Here is a 20,893-nt window from a genome sequence, read left to right on the forward strand (position 1 = left end):
GGTCTCTTTAATTTTCCTGTAGGCAGTGTCTATCTTACTCCTCATGAGATAAGCCTCTACATCCTTACATTTGTCCTCTAGCCATCCCTGCTTAGCCATTTTGCACTTCCTGTCGATCTCATTTTTGAGACGTTTGTAAAATTCCTTTTTGCCTGCTTCACTTGCTGCATTTTTGTATTTTCTCCTTTCATCAATTAAATTCAATATTTCTTCTGTTACCCAAGGATTTCTACTAGCCCTCGTCTTTTTACCTACTTGATTCTCTGCTGCCTTCACTATTTCATTCCTCAAAGCTACCCATTCTTCTTCTACTGTTTTTCTTTCCCTCATTCCTGTCAATTGTTCCCTTATGCTATCCCTGAGACTCTGTACAACCTCTGGTTCTTTCAGTTTATCCAGGTCCCATCTCCATAAATTCCCACGTTTTTGCAGTTTCTTCAGTTTTAATCTACAGTTCATAACCAATAGATTGTGGTCAGAGTCCACATCTGCCCCTGGAAATGTCTTACAATTTAAAATCTGGTTCCTAAACCTCTGTCTTACCATTATATAATCTATCTGAAACCTGTCAGTATCTCCAGGGTTCTTCCATGTATACAACCTTCTTTCATGATTCTTGAACCAAGTATTAACTATGATTAAGTTATGCTCTGTGCAAAATTCTACCAGGCGGCTTCCTCTTTCATTTCTTAGCACCAATCCATACTCACCTACTACGTTTCCTTCTCTTCCTTTTCCTACTCTCGAATTCCAGTCACCCATGACTATTAAATTTTCGTCTCCCTTCACTACCTGAATAATTTCTTTTATCTCATCAGACATTTCATCAACTTCTTCATCATCCGCAGAGCTAGTTGGCATATAAACTTGTACTACAATAGTAGGCGTGGGCTTTGTTTCTATCTTGGCCACAATAATGCGTTCACTATGCTGTTTGTAGTAGCTTACCCGCACTCCTATTTTTTTATTCATTATTAAACCTACTTCTGCATTACCCCTATTTGATTTTATATTTATAACCCTGTATTCACCTGACCAAAAGTCTTGTTCCTCCTGCCACCGAACTTCACTAATTCCCACTATATCTAACTTTAACCCATCCGTTTCCCTTTTTAAATTTTCTAACCTACCTGCCCAATTAAGGGATCTGACATTCCACGCTCCGATCCATAGAATGCCAGTTTTCTTTCTCCTGATAACGATGTCCTCTTGAGTAGTCCCCACTCGGAGATCCAAATGGGGGACTACTTTACCTCCGGAATATTTTACTCAAGAGGACGCCATCATCATTTAATCATACAGTAAAGCTGCATACCCTTGGGAAAAATTACGGCTGTAGTTTCCCCTTGCTTTCAGCCGTTCGCAGTACCAAAACAGCAAGGCCGTTTTGGTCAGTGTTACAGGGCCAGATCAGTCAATCATCCAGACTGTTGCCCCTGCAACTATTGAAAAGCCTGCTGCCCCTCTTCAGGAACCACACATTTGTCTGGCCTCTCAACAGATACCCCTTCATTGTGGTTGCACCTATGGTACGGCTATCTGTATCACTGAGGCACGCAAGCCTCCCCACCAACAGCAAGGTCCATGGTTCATGGGGGGGATGATTTAAACTATGTTACCTGTAAATATGAAGCTATACTTGCCAGGGAGATCAACGATCATGCATGTTGGACACTTATGACCATTCAGTGGAACACCAGAATCGATTGCAAGAGGTGCAATGGTAGGACCAAAGAAGAGAGCAAACAATAAGGAGCAGAAGACTGAGCAATTGTAGACCAGATGTGGCTTGAATTCAAAGAAATAGTATTGGCAGCAATTGAGAGATTTATACCAAATAAATTAACAAATGACAGAGCTGATCCTCCTTGGTACACAAAACGGGTTAGAACACTGTTGCAGAAACAACGAAACAAACATACCAAATTTAAACAGACGCAAAATCCCCAAGATTGGCAATCTTTTACATAAGCTTGAAATTTAGCACGGACTTCAGTGCAAGATGCTTATAACAGTTTCCACAATGCTTATAACAGTTTTCACTTTGGAACTTTGTCTCGAAAGCTGGCAGAAAATCCAAAGAGATTCTGGTTGTATGTGAAGTATGTTAGCGGCAAGAAACAAGCAATGCCTTCTCTGCGCAATAGCAATGGAGATACTATCGAAGACAGTGCTGCCAAGGCAGAGTTACTAAACACAGCCTTTCGAAATGCCTTCACAAAAGAAGATGAATTAAATATTCCAGAATTTGAATAGAGAACAGCTGCTAATATGAGTAACATAGAAGTAAATATCCTCAGAGTAGTGTAGCAACTTAAATCACTTAATAAAAAAGCAAGTCTTGTGGTCCAGACTGTATACCAATTAGGTTCTTTTCAGAGTATGCTGATGCATTAGCTCCATACTTAACAATCACATACAACCATTCGCTCGATGAAAGATCTGTACCCAAAGACTGGAAAGTTGCACAGGTCACATCAATATTCAAGAAAAGTAATAGGAGTAATCCACTAAATTACAAGCCCATATCATTAACGTTAATATACAGCAGGATTTTGAAACATATATTGTGTTCAAACATTATGAATTACCTCAAAGAAAACTGTCTATTGACACAGAGTCAACATGGGTTTAGGAAATGTTGTTCCTGTGAAACACAACTAGCTCTTTATTCACATGATATGTTGAGTGCTACTGACAAGGGATTGCAGATAGATTCCGTATTTCTGGATTTCTGGAAGGCTTTTGACACTGTACCACACAAGTGGCTTGCAGTGACGTTGTGTGCTTATGGAATATCGTCTAAGTTATGTGACTGGATTTGTGATTTCCTGTCAGAGAGGTCACAGTTCGCAGTAAATGACTGAAAGTCATCAAGTAAAACAAAAGTGATTTCTGGCATTCCCCAAGGTAGTGTTATAGGCCTTTTGCTGTTCCTTATCTATATAAATGATTTGGGAGACAATCTTACGTTATTTGCAGATGACGCTGTCGTTTATCAACTAATAAAGTCATCAGAAGATCAAAACAAATTGAAAAACAATTTAGAAAAGATATCTGAATGGTGCAAAAATTGGCAGTTGACCCTAAATAATGAAAAGTGTGAGGTCATCCACATGAGTGCTAAACGGAATTCGTTAAACTTTGGTTACAAAATAAATCAGTCTAATCAAAAAGCTGTAAATTCAACTAAATACCTAGGTATTACAATTACAAACAACTTAAATTGGAAGGAACACACAGAAAATGTTGTGGGTAAGGCTAACAAAAGACTGTGTTTTATTGGCAGGACACTTAGAAAAAGTAACAGATCTACTAAGGAGACTGCCTACACTATGCTTGTCCGTCCTCTTTTAGAATACTGCTGCACAGCGTGGGATCCTTACCAGATAGGACTGATGGAGTACATCAAAAATCAAAGAAGGGCAGCACATTTTGCATTATCATGAAATATGGGAGAGAGTGTCACAGATATGATACAGGATTTGGGCTGGACGTCGTTAAAAGAAAGGCGTTTTTCGTTGCGATGGAATCTTCTCACGAAATTCCAATCACCAACTTTCTCCTCCAAATGTGAAAATATTTTATTGACACTGACCTACATAGTGAGAAATGATACCATGATAAAATAAGGGAAATCAGAGCTTGTATGGAAAGATATAAGTATTCATTCTTTCCGCGTGCTATACGAGATTGGAATAACTGAGAATTGTGAAGGTGGTTCGATGAACCCTCTGCCAGGCACTTAAATGTGATTTGCTGAGTATCCCTGTGGAAGTAGAAGTAGAAATACAAGTAGAAGTAGAAGCACTTGCTGTTGGTGGCCTGTAAACTGTCAGTATTACAGGCTTGTTTGTTTTGTGATCTCTCATTGTGATAAATAATTCCAAAAGCTATTCAATACAATTTTAGTATCCTTGCCAGACTTAGACATCGAGACTGGGGTGGGCTCACCAGTGTTTGGCATCCAGAGTTGTTTATTTCAACCCCTATGTCAAACCTGTCATGTGATGTGCTTAACTTGAATGACGGTTTCACAGTCTGTGCCATCTGAATTCTTCCAACCAATACCAGCTTTTCTGAACTGTGCTGACAAGAACTCTCCCTACAACATAGCCTTGGTTCCTATAACAATTCTGACCTCAATGTTCAATAGTTCCTGCACTGAACCTGCCTTTCACTGCCTCTGCTCCCATTCCAGTACAACATGTCTTCTTCTACTCCTCCAATGCACCAGCACAGTTCTTTCTCCTTCCATACTTCTATCCTCTCCTTTGCCTCCCCCTCTCTTTCCCCTTCCCCATCACAGCCTATTGTTACTGCACCTAGCAGGCCTATCCTGTCCCCTCGACATCCCTGCATGCTCCCACAGGCAGTACTAGTGTCTCGTCCCCAACCCTTTTCTATCCCAGACCCTGCCTCTTCTGTACCTACACTTCTCAAGGTGCAGCTGCAGTTAGACCTTAGCACATGGGTATGGCAGAGCCCATATGTGTGTCAGATGTGCTCCACTGCATAAACTAAAAAAAAAAAAAAAAGAATCCCAGGTAGCCAAAATAAATTAGCTTTATTTACTCTCAATAACTGAACACAAAACAGTCATCCAGGTTTGAAACAACACTGCTTGGTTACACTCCATTGATAGTCACTGATGTAACAGTGAGAGAGTACTGACAAGGAGATGTCAGAATGGCCATATCAGAGGAGAGTCGCTGGGCTCAAGGAGAGAGGTTCCTGCAAGCTGAAACTCATAGCTAGTCAGGGGTAGCATGTCTGCTGCAGATGATATGCAGGGAGATGGGCTCGATCAGATGGAATGTGGATGCAGCTGGTGTAGTCAGTGAGTGATGAAGAGTTGTCCACTGATGGCCCACATCACACTCAATATGGAGAACTCATACAAGACAGGGGGCAAAGACTCAGAATTCAGCTTAGAGCAAAGGTGTTGGCAGCTGGTAAGGAGAATTCAATTAAGATGCAGATGGAGACTCGGATGTGACTCTGAGCAAAGGACTGCAATAGGGTGAAGGGAGCTCCAATCGAGGGAACAGCAATAGTGGTCAACATCAGCCTGGAGTGACTCCTGATGAAAACTGGCTCTTGTCAACTGAGCAATGTCCTTTACAGCCACCCAGTGGTACAATACTGGTGTGACTATCAGTGGGCACATGACTGGTGCCCACGATGGCAGTATTAATTGCAGCATCTCTCGTACCTTTAGTGGTGAAGCTGATGGTATCACCAGTGGCCTGGAGAGGCAGCAGCCCACATAATACAGCTGTGTTGTATAACAGTGGATCCCAGAGCTGCCTCAGACATGAATCATCTGCTGCCAGGAGGAGGCACTCTGAGAGTGGCAAGCTGGTGGTGGCAGGCATCGGTGGCCATTGAGAGGACAACAATTGCTCAACAGTGGTTCTACAAGATGTGACAATGCTGATATGTTGGCAAGTCATCCAGTGTGGCACTGTTGTAGCCAATAGCAGAGGCCACTGTGATGGGGACCTGAAAATCCACAACCAGGCAAAGCCATTGTCAAGGAAAGATTGGCTGGCTATGGGAGTTGGTGACAGTCACAAGGTCAGGTGCAGACCAGTGCTTTTTGTGTTAGAATTTCTGCGAAAACCCCACCAAGCACAAGAGGAAAAGGACAGTAGAAGTGACAGGGAATGTGAGTGATAACTTGATCGAGGGCTCTAAGGCAGGAGGAAATGATGCAGGAAATACAACATTAGCATCAAGAGGGCTGGTGGCAGTGGCGCCAGCAGCAGGTAGTGCAGTGGCAGCAGCCATCATCTTCTTGGAGCCCACCAGTAGCAGATGCTCAACCAGATATTAGTGCAGTGACAAGGGTCACTGTGAAGGAATCAGTAGCAGCAGGTGATAGACTGGTGTGATGCTAGTAGGATGATGACAGGCTTGGTTGGAAGGTGACAGCTTTGTGGCATGTTGGCAGGGAAGTTATGGATTTGGTCAGATGAGTAACAGGCCAATGGGACATCATCAGGGAAGCAATGAACTCAGTCAAACGAGTGATGGGTCTGTGGGACATTGGGAGGCAAGCAATGGGCTTGGCCGGATATCGAAATGCTTGTGGCACATCGATAGGGTGCTGACCGGCTCGGCTGAATGTGACAAATCTGTGTGACTTCAGCAGACAGCCAACTAGCTCAGTCAATTTTTGATGCTCTGTTGAGATGTTAGCAATCTATAGGTGGGCCTGGCTGCAACCGATGGAATGGTTGGACATCAGTGGAGAAACAATGGGCTCAGTCAGCTGTTGATACGTGGTGGGACCTCACCAGGGTGTTGATGGGCTTGGCTGGGAATGATGCACCAGTGGGATGTCAGTGGAGAACCAACAAAATTAGCTAGCTGTTGATGTGTTCGTGGATATCAGCAGGGTGCTGATGGGGTTGGCTTGGAGCAACAGTGATGGTTTCACACATGGTGGGAAATGGCAGGCAGCTTACATTGTGTAGAAGTTTGGTGTTTCATTGTATGTACTGTAGCAGCACCAACTGTGCTGATACAGCTGAATGTGATGAAGCCAAAATGTATGAGGTGAGAGCCATCCTAAGTAGCATACAGAGGTGGGTAGCTACACTGGACAAACATGCACAAAGTATAGAAAAGTCTGACAAGCATTGGTGGGATGAAATTCACCTCTTGTCACCTAGTTTTATGTTGTGGCTGTGAGAGCCATGCCATTTAACATGCCCCAGGTAGCAAGAACAGAAGAACATCATTTACTCTTAATAATGGAATACAATGAAACAGTAATTCAGACTTGCTACGACACTACTTGTGTCCACACCCCTGATAATCACTGACATATGAGGGTTGAATGGAAAGTAATGCCTCCACCTTCGTTAATTGGGTTTGGATGGGAATATTTTAATAAATCAAATGTGGAAATAATCCTTAGACTGTGATCTTTAATTGCCAACATTCGCTTTTCCACATAATCACCAGCCAATTGGATACATTTCTGCCAATGATGAACAAGTTTTCTGAAGCTGCCACGGAAGAGGTCGACACTATGTTTCTGGAACCACAGTCTCACAGTTCTCTTAATTTCTTCATCAGAAGAATAATGATGTCCCCACAGATTGTCTTTCATTATTGGGATCAGATGGAAGTCAGACGGTGCTAAATCTGGACTGTATGGAGGATTCAGTATGGTGGTGAGATTCAGTCTCTGAAGTTCTGCTGTGGTGTCACGTGAAGTGTGTGGTTTGGCATTGTCATGCTGCAACAAAACACTTTCCTTTCCCTTTCGGACCCTTGTTAGCCATTGTTTCAGAGTCTGCAGCATTGTGATGTAGAGCTCTGAATTTATTGTTGTTCCACAATCAAGGAAATCAACATGGATAACACCATCTGCATCCCAGAACACTGTGAAAATGATTTTTCCAGCTGAGGGCTGTGTCTTGAATTTCTTTCTCTGGTGCGAGTCTTTGTGTCAATATTCCATAGACTGATGTATGGTCTCTGGGTCATAATGGTGTACCCACGTTTTGTCTCCTGTCACAATTGAATGGGGAAAGGCGTCACCTTCATTCTTATAAAGCGAGAGGAGTTCCTGGCGAATTTCAGGTGTGTGCGCTTTCATTTCAGGAGTCAGCATCCGGGGTACCTATTGTGCACAGATCTTCCGATAGACAAGCAAAGCAATAATGTGACCCACACATTCTTGTGAAATGCCAATTGTGCTTGCAATTCTTCTCTTGAGTGATACAACGATCACCCTGAATCAATCTGTCAACATTTTGCTCATGAAATTCGGTGGTTGCTGTCACAGAACATCCAACTCTTTCTTTGTCATGCACGTCAGGTGGTCCTGCCTCAACATCTTTAAACGTACTCACCCAACGACACACAGAACTCACATCAACACAGTCACCATAAACTGCTTTCATTCTCTGATGAATCTCCTTTTGGGTGACACCTTCTGCTGTCAAGATTTCAATTACTGCACATTGCTTGAATCACATTGACTGACCATCTGCACAGGGTTCCACACTTTACACTGTAACAACACAACCGTTCAATACTAAGGCTTCCCGCCAACTGGAGCCATAGAGAAGACGCTTCGGAACATGCCAGTACCTGCCACATACCAATGCTGCCAACTGTTGAAGAGTTACGAAGGTGGAGGCATTACTTTTCAGTCAACCCTCGTAGAACTGGCAGAGTCCTGACAATGGCAATGTTGGCAAAGCTATATTGGTGAAGAATGTTAGGACTCAAGGACAGTCCTGAAGAGAGGTGTTGGTGAGGCAAAGCCTATAGCTGGCAGGATGTAGTGTACCTGTTGTGGACAACATGAAGAGATGTGCTACACTGAATGGGCTGCAGTATGGCCAGCTTCATCCGGGAGTGGCAGTGAGTTGCATAGAGATGGGCCATGTGTGTGCCCGAAACTGAGCCCAGTGTGGAGAACTTGGACAAGAAGTGGAGTGAAAATTCTGGATGTGGCTGAGAGTGAAGGCTTCATCAGCCAGTATGGAGAAATTGGATGTGGTGCAGAGTGAAGACTTGGATACGACTTGGAGTGAAGACATTGTTGGCTGGGATGGAAAACTTGGATAAGATGTGGAGGAAGACTCAGGTGTGACTTCAAGTGGAGGACTGCACTGGTGCAAAGGAACTTGAATTGAGGGACTGACAGTTCAGTGCCAGATGTGAACTGGCTCTGGTTGGCAAAGCAGTGTACTTTATAGCAGCCTGGCAATAGAATACTGCTGTGACAATCAGTGGGTGTAGTGACTAGTGGGAGAAGAAACAATACCACCAATGGCAGTACTAATTCTCACATCTCTAGCAGCAAAGCTGACACTTCATGTTACCATAGTGGCTGTGAGATATTAAGCTGACAACTCCCATGGTGTTATTGTCCAGCCTGGATAGGCAACAGCCCACAGTACATGCTGAATTGTGTGTGACAGTGGAACCCGGGGGTTTTGGTGTATGGAAATATTATTTAGAGCAACTCACCTAGTACATAGACAGTGCTCGTGTGGGAAAAGAAAGCACCAGGACAATCAGGGATAATACGAGTTGGGAATCATGTTGGCTATTTTTCAGCTAAGTTAATATATTAAAGTCCGCTTTCTCGCAATTAAAAAAAAAAAAAAAATCACTCACAGAGCTTACCCCAAAGAAGCACTACCCATAATCATGATACCAGAAATGAAAAGAACCTAAACATAGAGTGCACCAGACTCAGTACAAATGTCAAAACAACTACAACTATACTGGCTTGAAGCTGTACAGCAAATTGCCATTGTCTGTGAGAGAGAAGTTTGAAAGGCATTTGCAAATACTGTAAACTGAGTAATGGTATATGTTGTAGGGGAATCTTCAGTAGATATACCAGTGTTCATGGTGTAGAAGACTTTAGTTTTTGTAATATTTACTGTTGTATCCATTAAATGCTTACATTTACTTGGTAAACTCATCCATATTTTAAATCTAACTTCTGCTGATCAGTACAATTTGTAATGTAAAACTGATTATGACTATTTCAGTGGGTGTTGACTAATGACAAAGATATTCTATCATAATCTAAGGCCACAACCAGTTTAAAAACAACATGGAAAGGATAGACTGCTACTCACCACATAGAGGAGACATGGAGTCACAGACAGGTATAATGAAAATGACTGCTAAAATATGAAACTTTTGGACAAGGTCCATCTTTCACTCACACAAGTACAACTCTCAAACATATTACTGTCTCTGGTCACAGGAGCGCCTGATTTCAACTGTTTCTGCATCTGACATGAATAGCAATCTGCTGGGGTGCGTGGTGTGGGTAAGGATGAGGCATGAGGTGAAGAGGGAAAGGGATAGCAGGGCAGGGATGGGGGAAGGTGCTGTGATGCATGTGTGAGTGTGCAGGGACATGGTGGGGACAGGATGGTGCAACTAGGTGCAGTGTTGTGATCTGTCCTTGGAGTGTTGTGATCTGTCCTTGGGAATGGGTGGAGGGAGGGTGAGGAGAGAAACAGTGAAGGGTAAAAGACTGATGGGAGCAATGGTGGGATAGGAGTGTGTAGTGCTGGAGTGAGAGCAGGGAAGGGGTTAGGTGGGTGGGGGAGAGGGACTAGCAAATGTTGAGACCGTGGTGGGTTACAGAAACAAAGGGTATGTTATAGGGAGAGTTCCCATCTGTGCAATTCAGAAAAGCTGGTGGTGGTAGTAAGAATCCAGAAGGCATAGGCTGTGAAGCAGTCATCAAAGTGAAGCACATTGTGTTGGGCAGCATATTCAGCAAATGGATGGTTCAGCTGTTTTTGGCCATAGTTTGGTGGTGGCATGCGAAAGATGGCTTGTTAGTTTTCATGTCCATCTAGAAAGTGGCACGCTGGTTGAAGTTCACTTTGTGAATCAAATAGCTGCTTTCATAGGTAGCCCTGCCTTTGATGGGGTAAGAGATGTCTGAGACAGGAATGTTGTAGGTGATAGTGGGAGGATGTATGGGGCAGGCCTTGCTTCTAGGTCTACTGCAGGGATACGAGGCATGAGGCAATGGGTTAGGAGGAGAGATGGAATAAGAACAGGCAAGGGTATTGTATAGGTCTCGTGGGTGGTAGAACACCACTGTGGGAGGGTGGGGAGAATACTCCTCATTTTGGAGTGTGATGAGAGGTAGTCAAAGGCCTGATGGAGAATGTGATTCAGTTGTTCCAGTCTTGGGTGGTGCTGAGTTATGAGAGAGGTGCTCCTTTGAGGCCCGAGGTGGGTATGTAAGAGGTGGTAGGACAAGGCATGGAAGATATATTTCTAGACAAGGGTGGTAAAGTAATTTTGGTCTGTCAAGGCCTCAGTGAAACCCTCAGCATATTTGGAGAGGGGCTGCTCAGCACTATAGATGCAGCGACCACAGATAGCTAGGGTTTATGGAAGCGACTTCTTTGTATGGAATAGGTGGCAGCGGTCAAAGTGAAATTATTGTTGGTAGTTGGTAGGTTTGATGTGAATGGAGGTACTACAATGTTTCCTTCACAATCTTTGTCCATCTTGACTTAAGGCCGATTCCATAATGGCATTGATGTTGATGGGATGTTTGACTCCATATTCCTTCCTTCCTTTAATAGTCAGTCTAGACATAATGTTTTTTTTTTTTTTTTTTTTTTTTTTTTTTTTTTTTTTTTTTTTTTTTGCCCCTGTATAATATTAAATACAATGGTAGTATCTGAAATGTATTCTATGAAATGTGAAGTACAACTAAGATGATTTTAATTCTATGTCCATAGAACAAATGTGTGTAGAGCTTATAATACAGCTTAACAGTCAACTTATGGAAGAAGTTACGATCCAATTCGTTGGACTAAAGGCAAACAAAAAGTTATATTGGAAGAAACATATTAACTCCCTATCAGATAAATTAAACAGTTTCACAATTGCAATGCAAACATCAGAAAAACTATGCTGACGCAAGTGCTGTACCTAAATATAGCATATCGCAGTCTCTACCAGTCTGTCAATAGGCGTGGTATAGTCTTCAGAGAGAGAGAAAGTTTTATGATTATCACATACCAGTTGACATTGTGTGCACAGATTCTATAGTATAGAAGGATGAAAAAATATAATAATTTAATACACTAAAACTTACATAATATGAAGGTAGATTATCTAAAAATAAGCCTGCTGCAATAAATTCAGAGAGAGAAATGCTACTTTTCAGTACAAGAACTCGTGGAGGAAGAAATGATAATTTTGGCAAGTTGTAACTTAGTATTAGCATTAGTTTTATATAATAAAACTGTATTATTATTAGGATAGAGTTAGTTTTTGGCCAAAAAGGCCTTCTCCCGAAGGAAAAAAAAAAGACCCCCCCGCCCTCCACACACACACACAGTGCTCACACTCCCATGATCACTATCTCTGGCTGCCAAGACCAGACTGCAAGCAGCTGCACATGATGGGAGGAGCAATCTTGGTATTGGGAAGATGGGGGAGGGGGATAGTGGGATAGGGGTGGAGGGTGATAAAGTGCTGCTTATGGGAGCATTCAGGGATGAGGTGGAGAGAGGATAGGGCAGCTAGATACAGCCAGGAGGGACAGGTAGAGCGGGGGGGGGGGGGGGGGGGGCAGCAGCAGAAAAAAAGAGAAGTAAAAGGACTGGGAATATGTAGGTGGAACAGAGGGCTGTGCAGTGCTGGAATGAGAACAGGGATGAGGATAGGTGGTGAAGGACAATGACTAACAAAGGTTGATGCCAGAGGGTTACAGGAACATATGATATACTGCAGGAACAGTTTCCACCTGTGCAATTAAGAAAAGTTGCTGTTGGTAGTATAACATTATGCATATTTAGGCAAGTTAATTGGCTGCTCAGTTCGTATGAGGTAAGATGAATTTGAAGTACAGTGAACACTACCGAATGCAGATCTCAAGGCATGCCACAGCAGTTCATATGAGCAAACCTGTTGTGCCTTTGCCAGTGGTTACTAATGTTTTAGGTACTTGGGTTATGCATGGCTCTGTTTAAAAAGTTGCAACCACTGTGCTGTGTGTGACTGGGTTCACAGGTAGCCCTGGCTTTGATGGGATAGGTGATGCTTGTGACCGGACAGGAGTTGGTGGTGGTGGTGGTGGTGGTGGTGGTGGAAGGACATATAGGACAGGTCTTGCATCTAGGTCTATTACGAGGATGTGAGCCATGAGGCAAGCGGTTGGGAGCAGGGGTTGTGTTGGATGGACAAGGATATTGTGTAGGTTCGGTGGGTGGTGGAATACCACTGTGATGGGGGTGGGAAGGATAGTGGGTAGGACATTCCTCATTTCAGAGCATGATGAGAGGTAGTTGAAACCCTGGTGTAGAGTGTAATTCAGTTGCTCCAGAGCTGAGCAGTACTGAATCACGAGGGGAATACTCCTCTGTGGCCGGATGATGGGACTTCGGGAGGTGAGTGGTGATGGGAGTTCTGTTTCTGTACAAGGTTGTGAGGGTAATTATGGTCTGTGAAGACCTCAGTGAGGTGCTTGGTATATTTCAAGAGAGACAGCTCATCACTGCAGATGCGAAGACCCTAGGTAGCTATGCTGTATGGAAGGGACTTCTTTGATATGGAATGGGTGGCAGCTGTTAAAGCAGAGATATTGGTGGTGATTGGTAGGTTTGATGTGGATGAAAGTACTGATGTAACCACCTTTGAGCTGGAGGTCACCATCGAGGGATGTGGCTTGTTGGGTTGAGGAGGACTAGGTGAAGCGAATGGGGGAGATGATGTTGAGGTTCTGGAAGAATATGGACAGTGTGTCCTCACACTTGATCCAGATCATGAAGATGCCATCAGTGAATCTGAACCAGGTGAGGCATTTGGGATTCTGGGTGGTTAGAAAGGATTCCTCTAGGTGGTCCATGAATACCTTGGACTAAGATGGTGCCATGCGGGTGCCTGCTGCCATACCCCAGATTTGATCTTTTCAAAGGATAAATAATTGTGGTGAGGATATAGTTGGTCATGGTGACCAGGAAGGAGGTTGTAGGTTTGGAATCCATTGGGCATTGGGGAAGGTAGTGTTCAATAGCACCAAAGGCCATGGGCACTAGGGATGTTAGTGTAAAGGGAGTTGGCATCAATAGTGACAAGCAGGGTACCATGTAATAAAGGAACAGGAAGAGTCAGAGGAGGAAATGATCAGTATCTTTTATATAGGAGGGCAGGTTGCAGGTAATAGGCTGAAGGTGTAGGTCTGTGAGACTAGAGCTTCTCTCAGTGGGATCATAGTAACTGACCATAATTGGGTGTCCTGACTGGTTGGATTTATGAACTTCAGGAAGCATATGGAAGGATGGAGTGTGGGGAGTGGTAGGGGTGAGGAGAGAAATAGACTCTCGGGAGAGATTCTGGGATGGGCCTAAGGATTTGGGGAGAGACTGGAGATCCTGCTGGATTTCTGGAATGAGCTCAATGTGGCTGAGTTTGTAGAATGAGTCTGACAGCTAGTGGAGTCCTTATGCCGGGTAATCTTTTTGGTTCAACACAATCGTGGTAGAGCCTCTGTCAGCCAGTAGGATTACAAGATTGCAGTCAGTTTTTAGATGGTGACTTACAGTCTTTCTGCAGATATTAGGTTAACTTCCATTTTGAGAGATTTTTGGGAATGAAGATGAGGCAAGGTTCAAGGTTAAAAAAATCTGGGAAGTTAACAGAGGGTGATTTTGGGGCAGTGGGGGTGGATGATGGTTGGATGCAGGAGTGAATTGAGTCAGGCAGGTTTCTTTGGTGGAGTGTGAGTGTCAGGGTTGGTGGTGAAAAAAGTTTACACTGCAGGGACTGGATGAAGGAGAGAAGATCTTTAACAAGTCGCGCATGATGGAATTTAGAAGTGGAGTAAAAGGTGAGGCCTTTGGAATGGACTGATACTTCTGTGGAGCTAAGGCTTTTGGAGGAAAGGCTCATAACTGTGTTTCAGGTCTATTTAGGTTCTAGGTTCTGTATGCCATGAAGAATGTCATACCCACTACTCTTGCCACCTCCTCACATTGGTATTCCAGCACCAAGTGAACCTACACAATATCCTTGCCCAACCCTACACAACCCCTGCTTCCAAACCCTTGCCTCATGGCTCACATCCCTGTAATAGACCTAGATGCAAGATCTGTCCCATACATCCTCCCTCCTGTCTAGTCACCTACCCCATCAAAGGCAGTGCTACCTGTAAAGCCAGTCATGTCTTCTATAAGCTAAGGTGCAGTCACTGTGCTACATTCTATGTGGGCATGACAACCAACAAGCTGTCCGTTCACATGAATGGCCACCAACAAACTGTGACCAAGAAACATTTGGACTACCCAGTATTGAGCACGTCGCCCAACATGATGTTCTTCATTTTAATAAGTGCTTAACAGGCTGTGACACCAGCATCCTTCCTACCAAAAGCAGCTTTCCTGAATTGTGCAGGTGGGAACTTTCCCTGTGATATGTTCTAGAGTTTTTATGACCCTCTGGGCCACAACTTTCGTTAATTATTGTTCTTCACCCACCTATTCCATTCCATGTTCTCACTCCCTCACTACACAGCCTTCTATTCCGCTAATACATCCACAGCATTTTTAATTCTCACCTTTTCCACTGCCCCCCCCCCCCCCCCACACACACACACCTGCCATCCATATAACTTCCTGACTGCACTAGCTGGTCCACCCTCTTTCCACCTCATCCCTGTATGCTCCCAAAAGCAGCACTTTACCATCCCACAACTCTGCCCTGCTATCCCACCCCCATCCTGCCCCCATCCAGGTTGGTTCTGCCATTCTGTGCAGATGCTCACAGTCTGGCCTCAGCAGCCAGAAACTGTGGTAATATATGTGCGAGATGCATTTGGGTGTGTCTAATTTGGAAGGAGGTCTTTTTGGCCAAAAGGTAGCTTGTTTGATAGTCTTTCTGTTGCACCTGTCTGCAACTTGTACTTCGATCAAGTGGTTCACACCATATACATTATGAGATCAATAAATCCAAAATTAAGAAGAAGTCTCCCTTTTAATGACTCAAGATTAAATAGCATATTACTTGCCAATGTACTAAAAGTGTACATCATAAACTTGTTTAGTTGGGAATTATATGATTACAGCACAGATATACTCGAAGGAAGAGACTGGTAGTGATAAGTATCAAACCTAAGTTACTATTATTCTTTTTTATGTGCATACCTAACTTTTTCTTAAATCTGAGTGGAGGGTTGTCTTCCCTATAATTATTTTTTGTTATCATAAAATACTTTCCATCATCAGTTTAAACAGCATAATTACTAAGCACTATTAATCATAATAAAGTATTCTACTTCTACTCATACTAATTTAATGATAAATTTGACTCAAAAACTAAGAAGCAGAAAAGTAGTTGTTTATTTTGCAAAGTTTCCTATAGTGTTCCATTTGAAAGATTTTTTGATCCTTCAAGTTGTCTCTGGAACATAGGGCATAATACAGTATTTGTCCATACTCTATGTTCATATTCATATTCCTCTCTGCTGTCAGATCATTACTGTATATTTTATTCAATGGATCATTTCCATTTTACTTAACAAATGAGTTAACACTATGCCAACTACAGCTGTCCATTGAGAGTGAATGCAGTTGTCTTTTAGAAAGAAAGATTATTCAATAGTTCAAAATTTATGAGCCATACATGTTGCTACTTGTTTGAAATAATTCATTAACATCAAATTATTACCTGCTTTAAATGAAAATGCATGGTCCACAGGTGGAGTCCCACATTCCCCATGCTGATATAGTTTCAGGTCACACCATTCAACTGGATGAACATCACCTTCTGGTGTATATACGTAGCCAGTTTCCAACCTGCAAGCAATATTCTGTTAACACCTGGCTTCTCTATCAAGCAGTTATTGCATGGGTTTCAATATAGAGGTTCCAATATGGAAGTGACTAAACAATGTTATTACACTTTTAGAACCAATAATTTAGTTCAAGTCAAAGAACAAATAAAGTATTCTTTTTCATTCTTTTATGCAATTTATACCAATCTAGTCTTTCTTTGCACAGTGCATAGTGAAATATTTATTTTAAGGCAACTAACTGTAAATGATATTTTGCAAAGAGCAAGATCTATACAATACTGATACGATGAAAAATGGACAGGATGATGGAATTATTAGTCAATATTGCTATTTTGTGTTAGGTGTGTTTTATTTTGTAAAATTTCACACTCTGTAAGTACTGCCTTGTGCCATGAAAGCTGAAATTATAGTAAGGGTTTGGCTAGGTAATTTGATACTACCAGTTTCATAATGTAAATGTCCAGTACTGACCCCTGCCTAAAATATTAAATGAGTAATTTAGCTAAGATAGCTTTCCAAAATACCTACAGCATTCAAGAATGATGTGGGTACTAAAAAAAGGATAAGCAGACAACATGAAAATGTAAAGACTGGCTTCTCTTTTATCTCATTTTTGAAGCATCCTAGAATTGGTTATTATCTTACAAGAAACTTTCTTGGTGACACATGGTTTGATTTCCAAAGCAGAAGCAGCACAAATTCATCCATAGTAGAGTCTACAAAAGTTATATATGATAAGTGTTCTGTGTCACAGCATATTATTGTGTCTAGCCAGGATATTTTCCACAGTTCCCCACAATATGTGGGGCTAGAATCATGAGGAACAAGAGTAATTAATGAGTGTTTTTGGTTATACTATAACTAAAAGGGGGTGGGTCCAAATATAACAAGATTTCAAGTAAAACACAATTTTTCATGAAGCCTCCGTCAGTGGATGACCGCTGCCTATGGATTATGGCTCTGAGGAATGCTTTATGTGCAGCCACAGGACGTTGTGTTATGACTCAAACTGTGTGCAATAGGCTGCATGATGTGCAACTTCACCTCCAACTTCCATGGTGAGACCCATCTCTGCAACCACGACACCATGCAGCGTGGTACAGATGAGCCCAACAACATGCCAAATGGACCACTCAGGATTGGCATCACATTCTCTTCACCGATGGGTACTGCATATTCCTTCAACCAGACAATTGTCAGAAACATGTTTGGAGGCAACTTGGTCAGGCTGAACTTCTTAGACACACTGTCCAGTGAATGCAACAAGGTGGAGGTTATCTGCTGTTTTGAGGTGGCATTTTGTGGGACTGATGTATGCTGCTAGTGGTCATGGAAGGCGCCATAACTACTGTATGATAAGTGAATGCCATCCTGCAACCATATCAGCAGCATATTGGTGAGGCATTCATCTCCATGGATATCAATTCACACCCCATCATACACATCTTGTGAATGATTTCCTTCAGGATAACAACATCACTGGACTAGAGTGGCCAGCATGTTCTCCAGACATGAACCCTATTGAACATGCCTGGGATAGACTGAAAAGAGCTGTTTATGGACAACTTGACCCACCATCCATTATGAGGGGTTTATGCCGAATCGCTGTCGAGCAGTGGGACAATCTGGACCAACAGTGCCTTGATGAACATGTGGATAGTATGCCACGACGAATACAGACATGCGTCAATGCAAAAGGACATGCTACGGTGTATTTGAGGTGCCAGTGTGTACAGCAATCTGGACCACCACCTCTGAATGTTTCGCTGCATGGCAGTACAACATGCAATGTGTGGTTTTCATGAGCAATAAAAAGGGCGGAAATGATGTTTAGGTTGATCTCTATTCCAATTTTCTGTACAGGTTCCAGAACTCTCAGAACCGAGGTGATGCAAAACTTTTTTTGATGTGTGTAAAATAAAAGAAGACATAAATCAACCACTGCAGAAAGCAAAATTTTTTTAAATCATATGAAAAAGTGTAATGTTATCCTAGAATATATAAGTGAAATCATAATTCCAGGAAGTGTTTGATTTGTCTGCCTCCAGTACTGCAACATATCTGACACTTGTGTGCTGCTTATTGACTGACTGGTGATGCTTGGCATGTACAAACATCTTCACATCTTGCATTTACCCCTCACTATGCCTTATGCTTTTCTACTTAATGCATGTGGTTTACGCTTTCAATGCCACAAATGAATTATGCATTTCATAGATGCAGTTTTTGCCAAGACTGGGAGAGGTTGTCCACAATACATAGGTTTCTGGTTTCTGTAGAAATTTTGTGCTCTATTTGACCGATAACAGTCAATTGTGGTTAGTGCGTGAGAATAGTGCATTGTATTTAGTATTGGTTTTCTCTAAGCTTCAGACCACAAAATCTATCAGCAACATAAAAATGTTGCTGAATTTGATGAGCACCACAGTTCAGGAGATTATGTTAATAAAAAATGAAAAGTTGGTCGAATGGCCCACAAACTAAAAACTTAAAAATTTGATGCCTAATAAACTGAGACAGATTGTGAGACTTGAAATTTCAAGTAAAATCTTCGGCTGACAGGTTAATGACAATGATAACAATTTTTTTTGTGATTTCAGGTAGAGCTAGTTGTCTATGAAATTTGAGTATGTTTTAAAGTTTCAGAACAATAAAAATTAGAAGTGATGTTCTTCTAATACTTTTTTTATCCAAGACTTTTTCATGAAATAATTACTTTACATAAGAAGTGTAACAAAGTTTAACTAAAATTCATAAACACTAAGAATTTCCATTTTGTATTACACAATCTCAGAAAACGTAACAGAAATATTTTATTTCCAAAATAAGTAGCTCAAATGTGTAAATCAATCATTTGTTACCAAGCCAGTCATATTCTTTGCAGAAGGTGAATTGTACTTAACCATATCTTGCTAGATATGTATTATTATTTTTTACAAAGAGAATACCAAAATCTTTCGATGTAATTTGATTTGGAATGCAAAGACACTCAGACAACATATGGATACTATACCTCATTTGGGTTTGTGCAACCATTCAGCCAATGTGCATCTGTTCATATGTCACGTGTACCTGTACAGTTTAATGTAATTGAATATATGAAAAACAAACAAACTACTCCCCAAGTGACAGCAGAACACACATATAAAGGTATTGACATTTGCTAGCTTCTGTAGTCAGTGGCTCCTCCTCCTGGCAGAAAAGTTGAAGGACAAGGAAGAGGGATGAATAAGAAGGGCTGGTGAAGTTTAGGAAATGAGATGAGTTGGGAAAAGTCTCCCAGAACACTGGATTAGGGGAGACGTGCTGGACAGGACAGCATCTGACAAAACTTGAAAACCTAAGAGTTTAAAGGTGGAAGACAGGATAATAAACAATACACAGATTACTGACAAAACATAGTGCAAGAGTTAATATGAATGGAAAGCTAACTGCATTGTATGTGGCAGATGTGGAAAGGGCAGAGGACGGTGGAGGGAGGGGGGGAATAGACAGTTCAGGAAATAAAAGATATAGAAAATGAAAGGGGAGTGAAGAAAGGAATAGTTCCTGATAAGAAATGCTGAGACTGAAGAAATTAATATAAATTAAGGCCAGGCGGGTGGCCAGAACCAAGAATATGTTGTATTGCCAGTTCCCAGCTGTGGAGTTCTAAGAAGCTGGTGTCTGAGGGAAAAATACAGATGGAATGTGTGGTGAAACAGACACCAAGGTCATACTGTTATGGTGTATAACATGCTCTGAAACAGGTTCAGGACATTGTGTGCTGCTAAGATACACCCTCTGCCTATGCCCATTCACCGTAATTAATAACTTGATGTTAGTCCTGTCAATGTAAAAGGCCGAATACTGTTTACATAACAGTTGGTACATGACAGGCATTATTTCACAGGTGGCTTTCCCTTTGAAAGTATATGTTTTGCTAGTTATGTGTCGTTTCACAGGTATTGCTCCCTTTTCTAGTATATGTTTTGCCAGTTACAAGGCTGGTATGGGTTTTGGGAGGAGAATGCAGAGGGAAAGTCTTATAGCAGGGATGGTCACAAGGATAGGAGCCACGGGGTAGGGGAATTGGTGCAGAAGCAGCATAGGGTCTGACAAGGATACTGCCAACATTGGGAGTGTGAAGGAAACCTATTCTAGGTGTGGTGGGCAAAATGTCGGACAAAATGGACCTCATTTCAGGGCATGATTTTAGGGAGTCATAGTTTTGTCGATGTAGCAGATTAATACACACAAGACCAGGATAATACTGAGTGATAAGAGGTGTACTCTCCAATTGTCTCTTTGATGGGATCAGCAGTAACAGGATTGGATGAGATGGCCTGGGAAAGCTACTTTTGCCCTAGGCTGATCAATCTAACAGTTACAGGACCGAGAGATCAACACCAGCACCCAACGGCAGCCTCGGAGTAACAGCACCACACAACATGAAAGGTATCGACATGCCTGATACCCACCACTGACAAAGCCTACCCTTGCATGACCTGTCGCAGGCAGCAAGACATCCACTACTGCTCTTAGCACCCGACCTAACTATCGCAGAGGTTTTTTTCCCTTGTCTCTTGCCTT

At 42.2% G+C, this 20,893-nt stretch overlaps 1 protein-coding gene across 1 annotated transcript in view; it reads right to left on the reverse strand.

The window, feature by feature from the left end:
- The window catches only part of LOC126253152 (uncharacterized), a 287,906-nt gene that overhangs the window by 63,521 nt on the left and 203,492 nt on the right, over positions 1-20,893 (reverse strand). The window contains exon 8 of the mRNA XM_049954308.1: positions 16,195-16,322. Coding sequence (XP_049810265.1) covers positions 16,195-16,322 — 128 coding nt within the window. The remainder of the gene's footprint in view (positions 1-16,194; positions 16,323-20,893) is intronic.

Source organism: Schistocerca nitens, chromosome 4 (genome assembly GCF_023898315.1).
Source record: "Schistocerca nitens isolate TAMUIC-IGC-003100 chromosome 4, iqSchNite1.1, whole genome shotgun sequence".
Lineage (NCBI taxonomy): Eukaryota > Metazoa > Arthropoda > Insecta > Orthoptera > Acrididae > Schistocerca > Schistocerca nitens.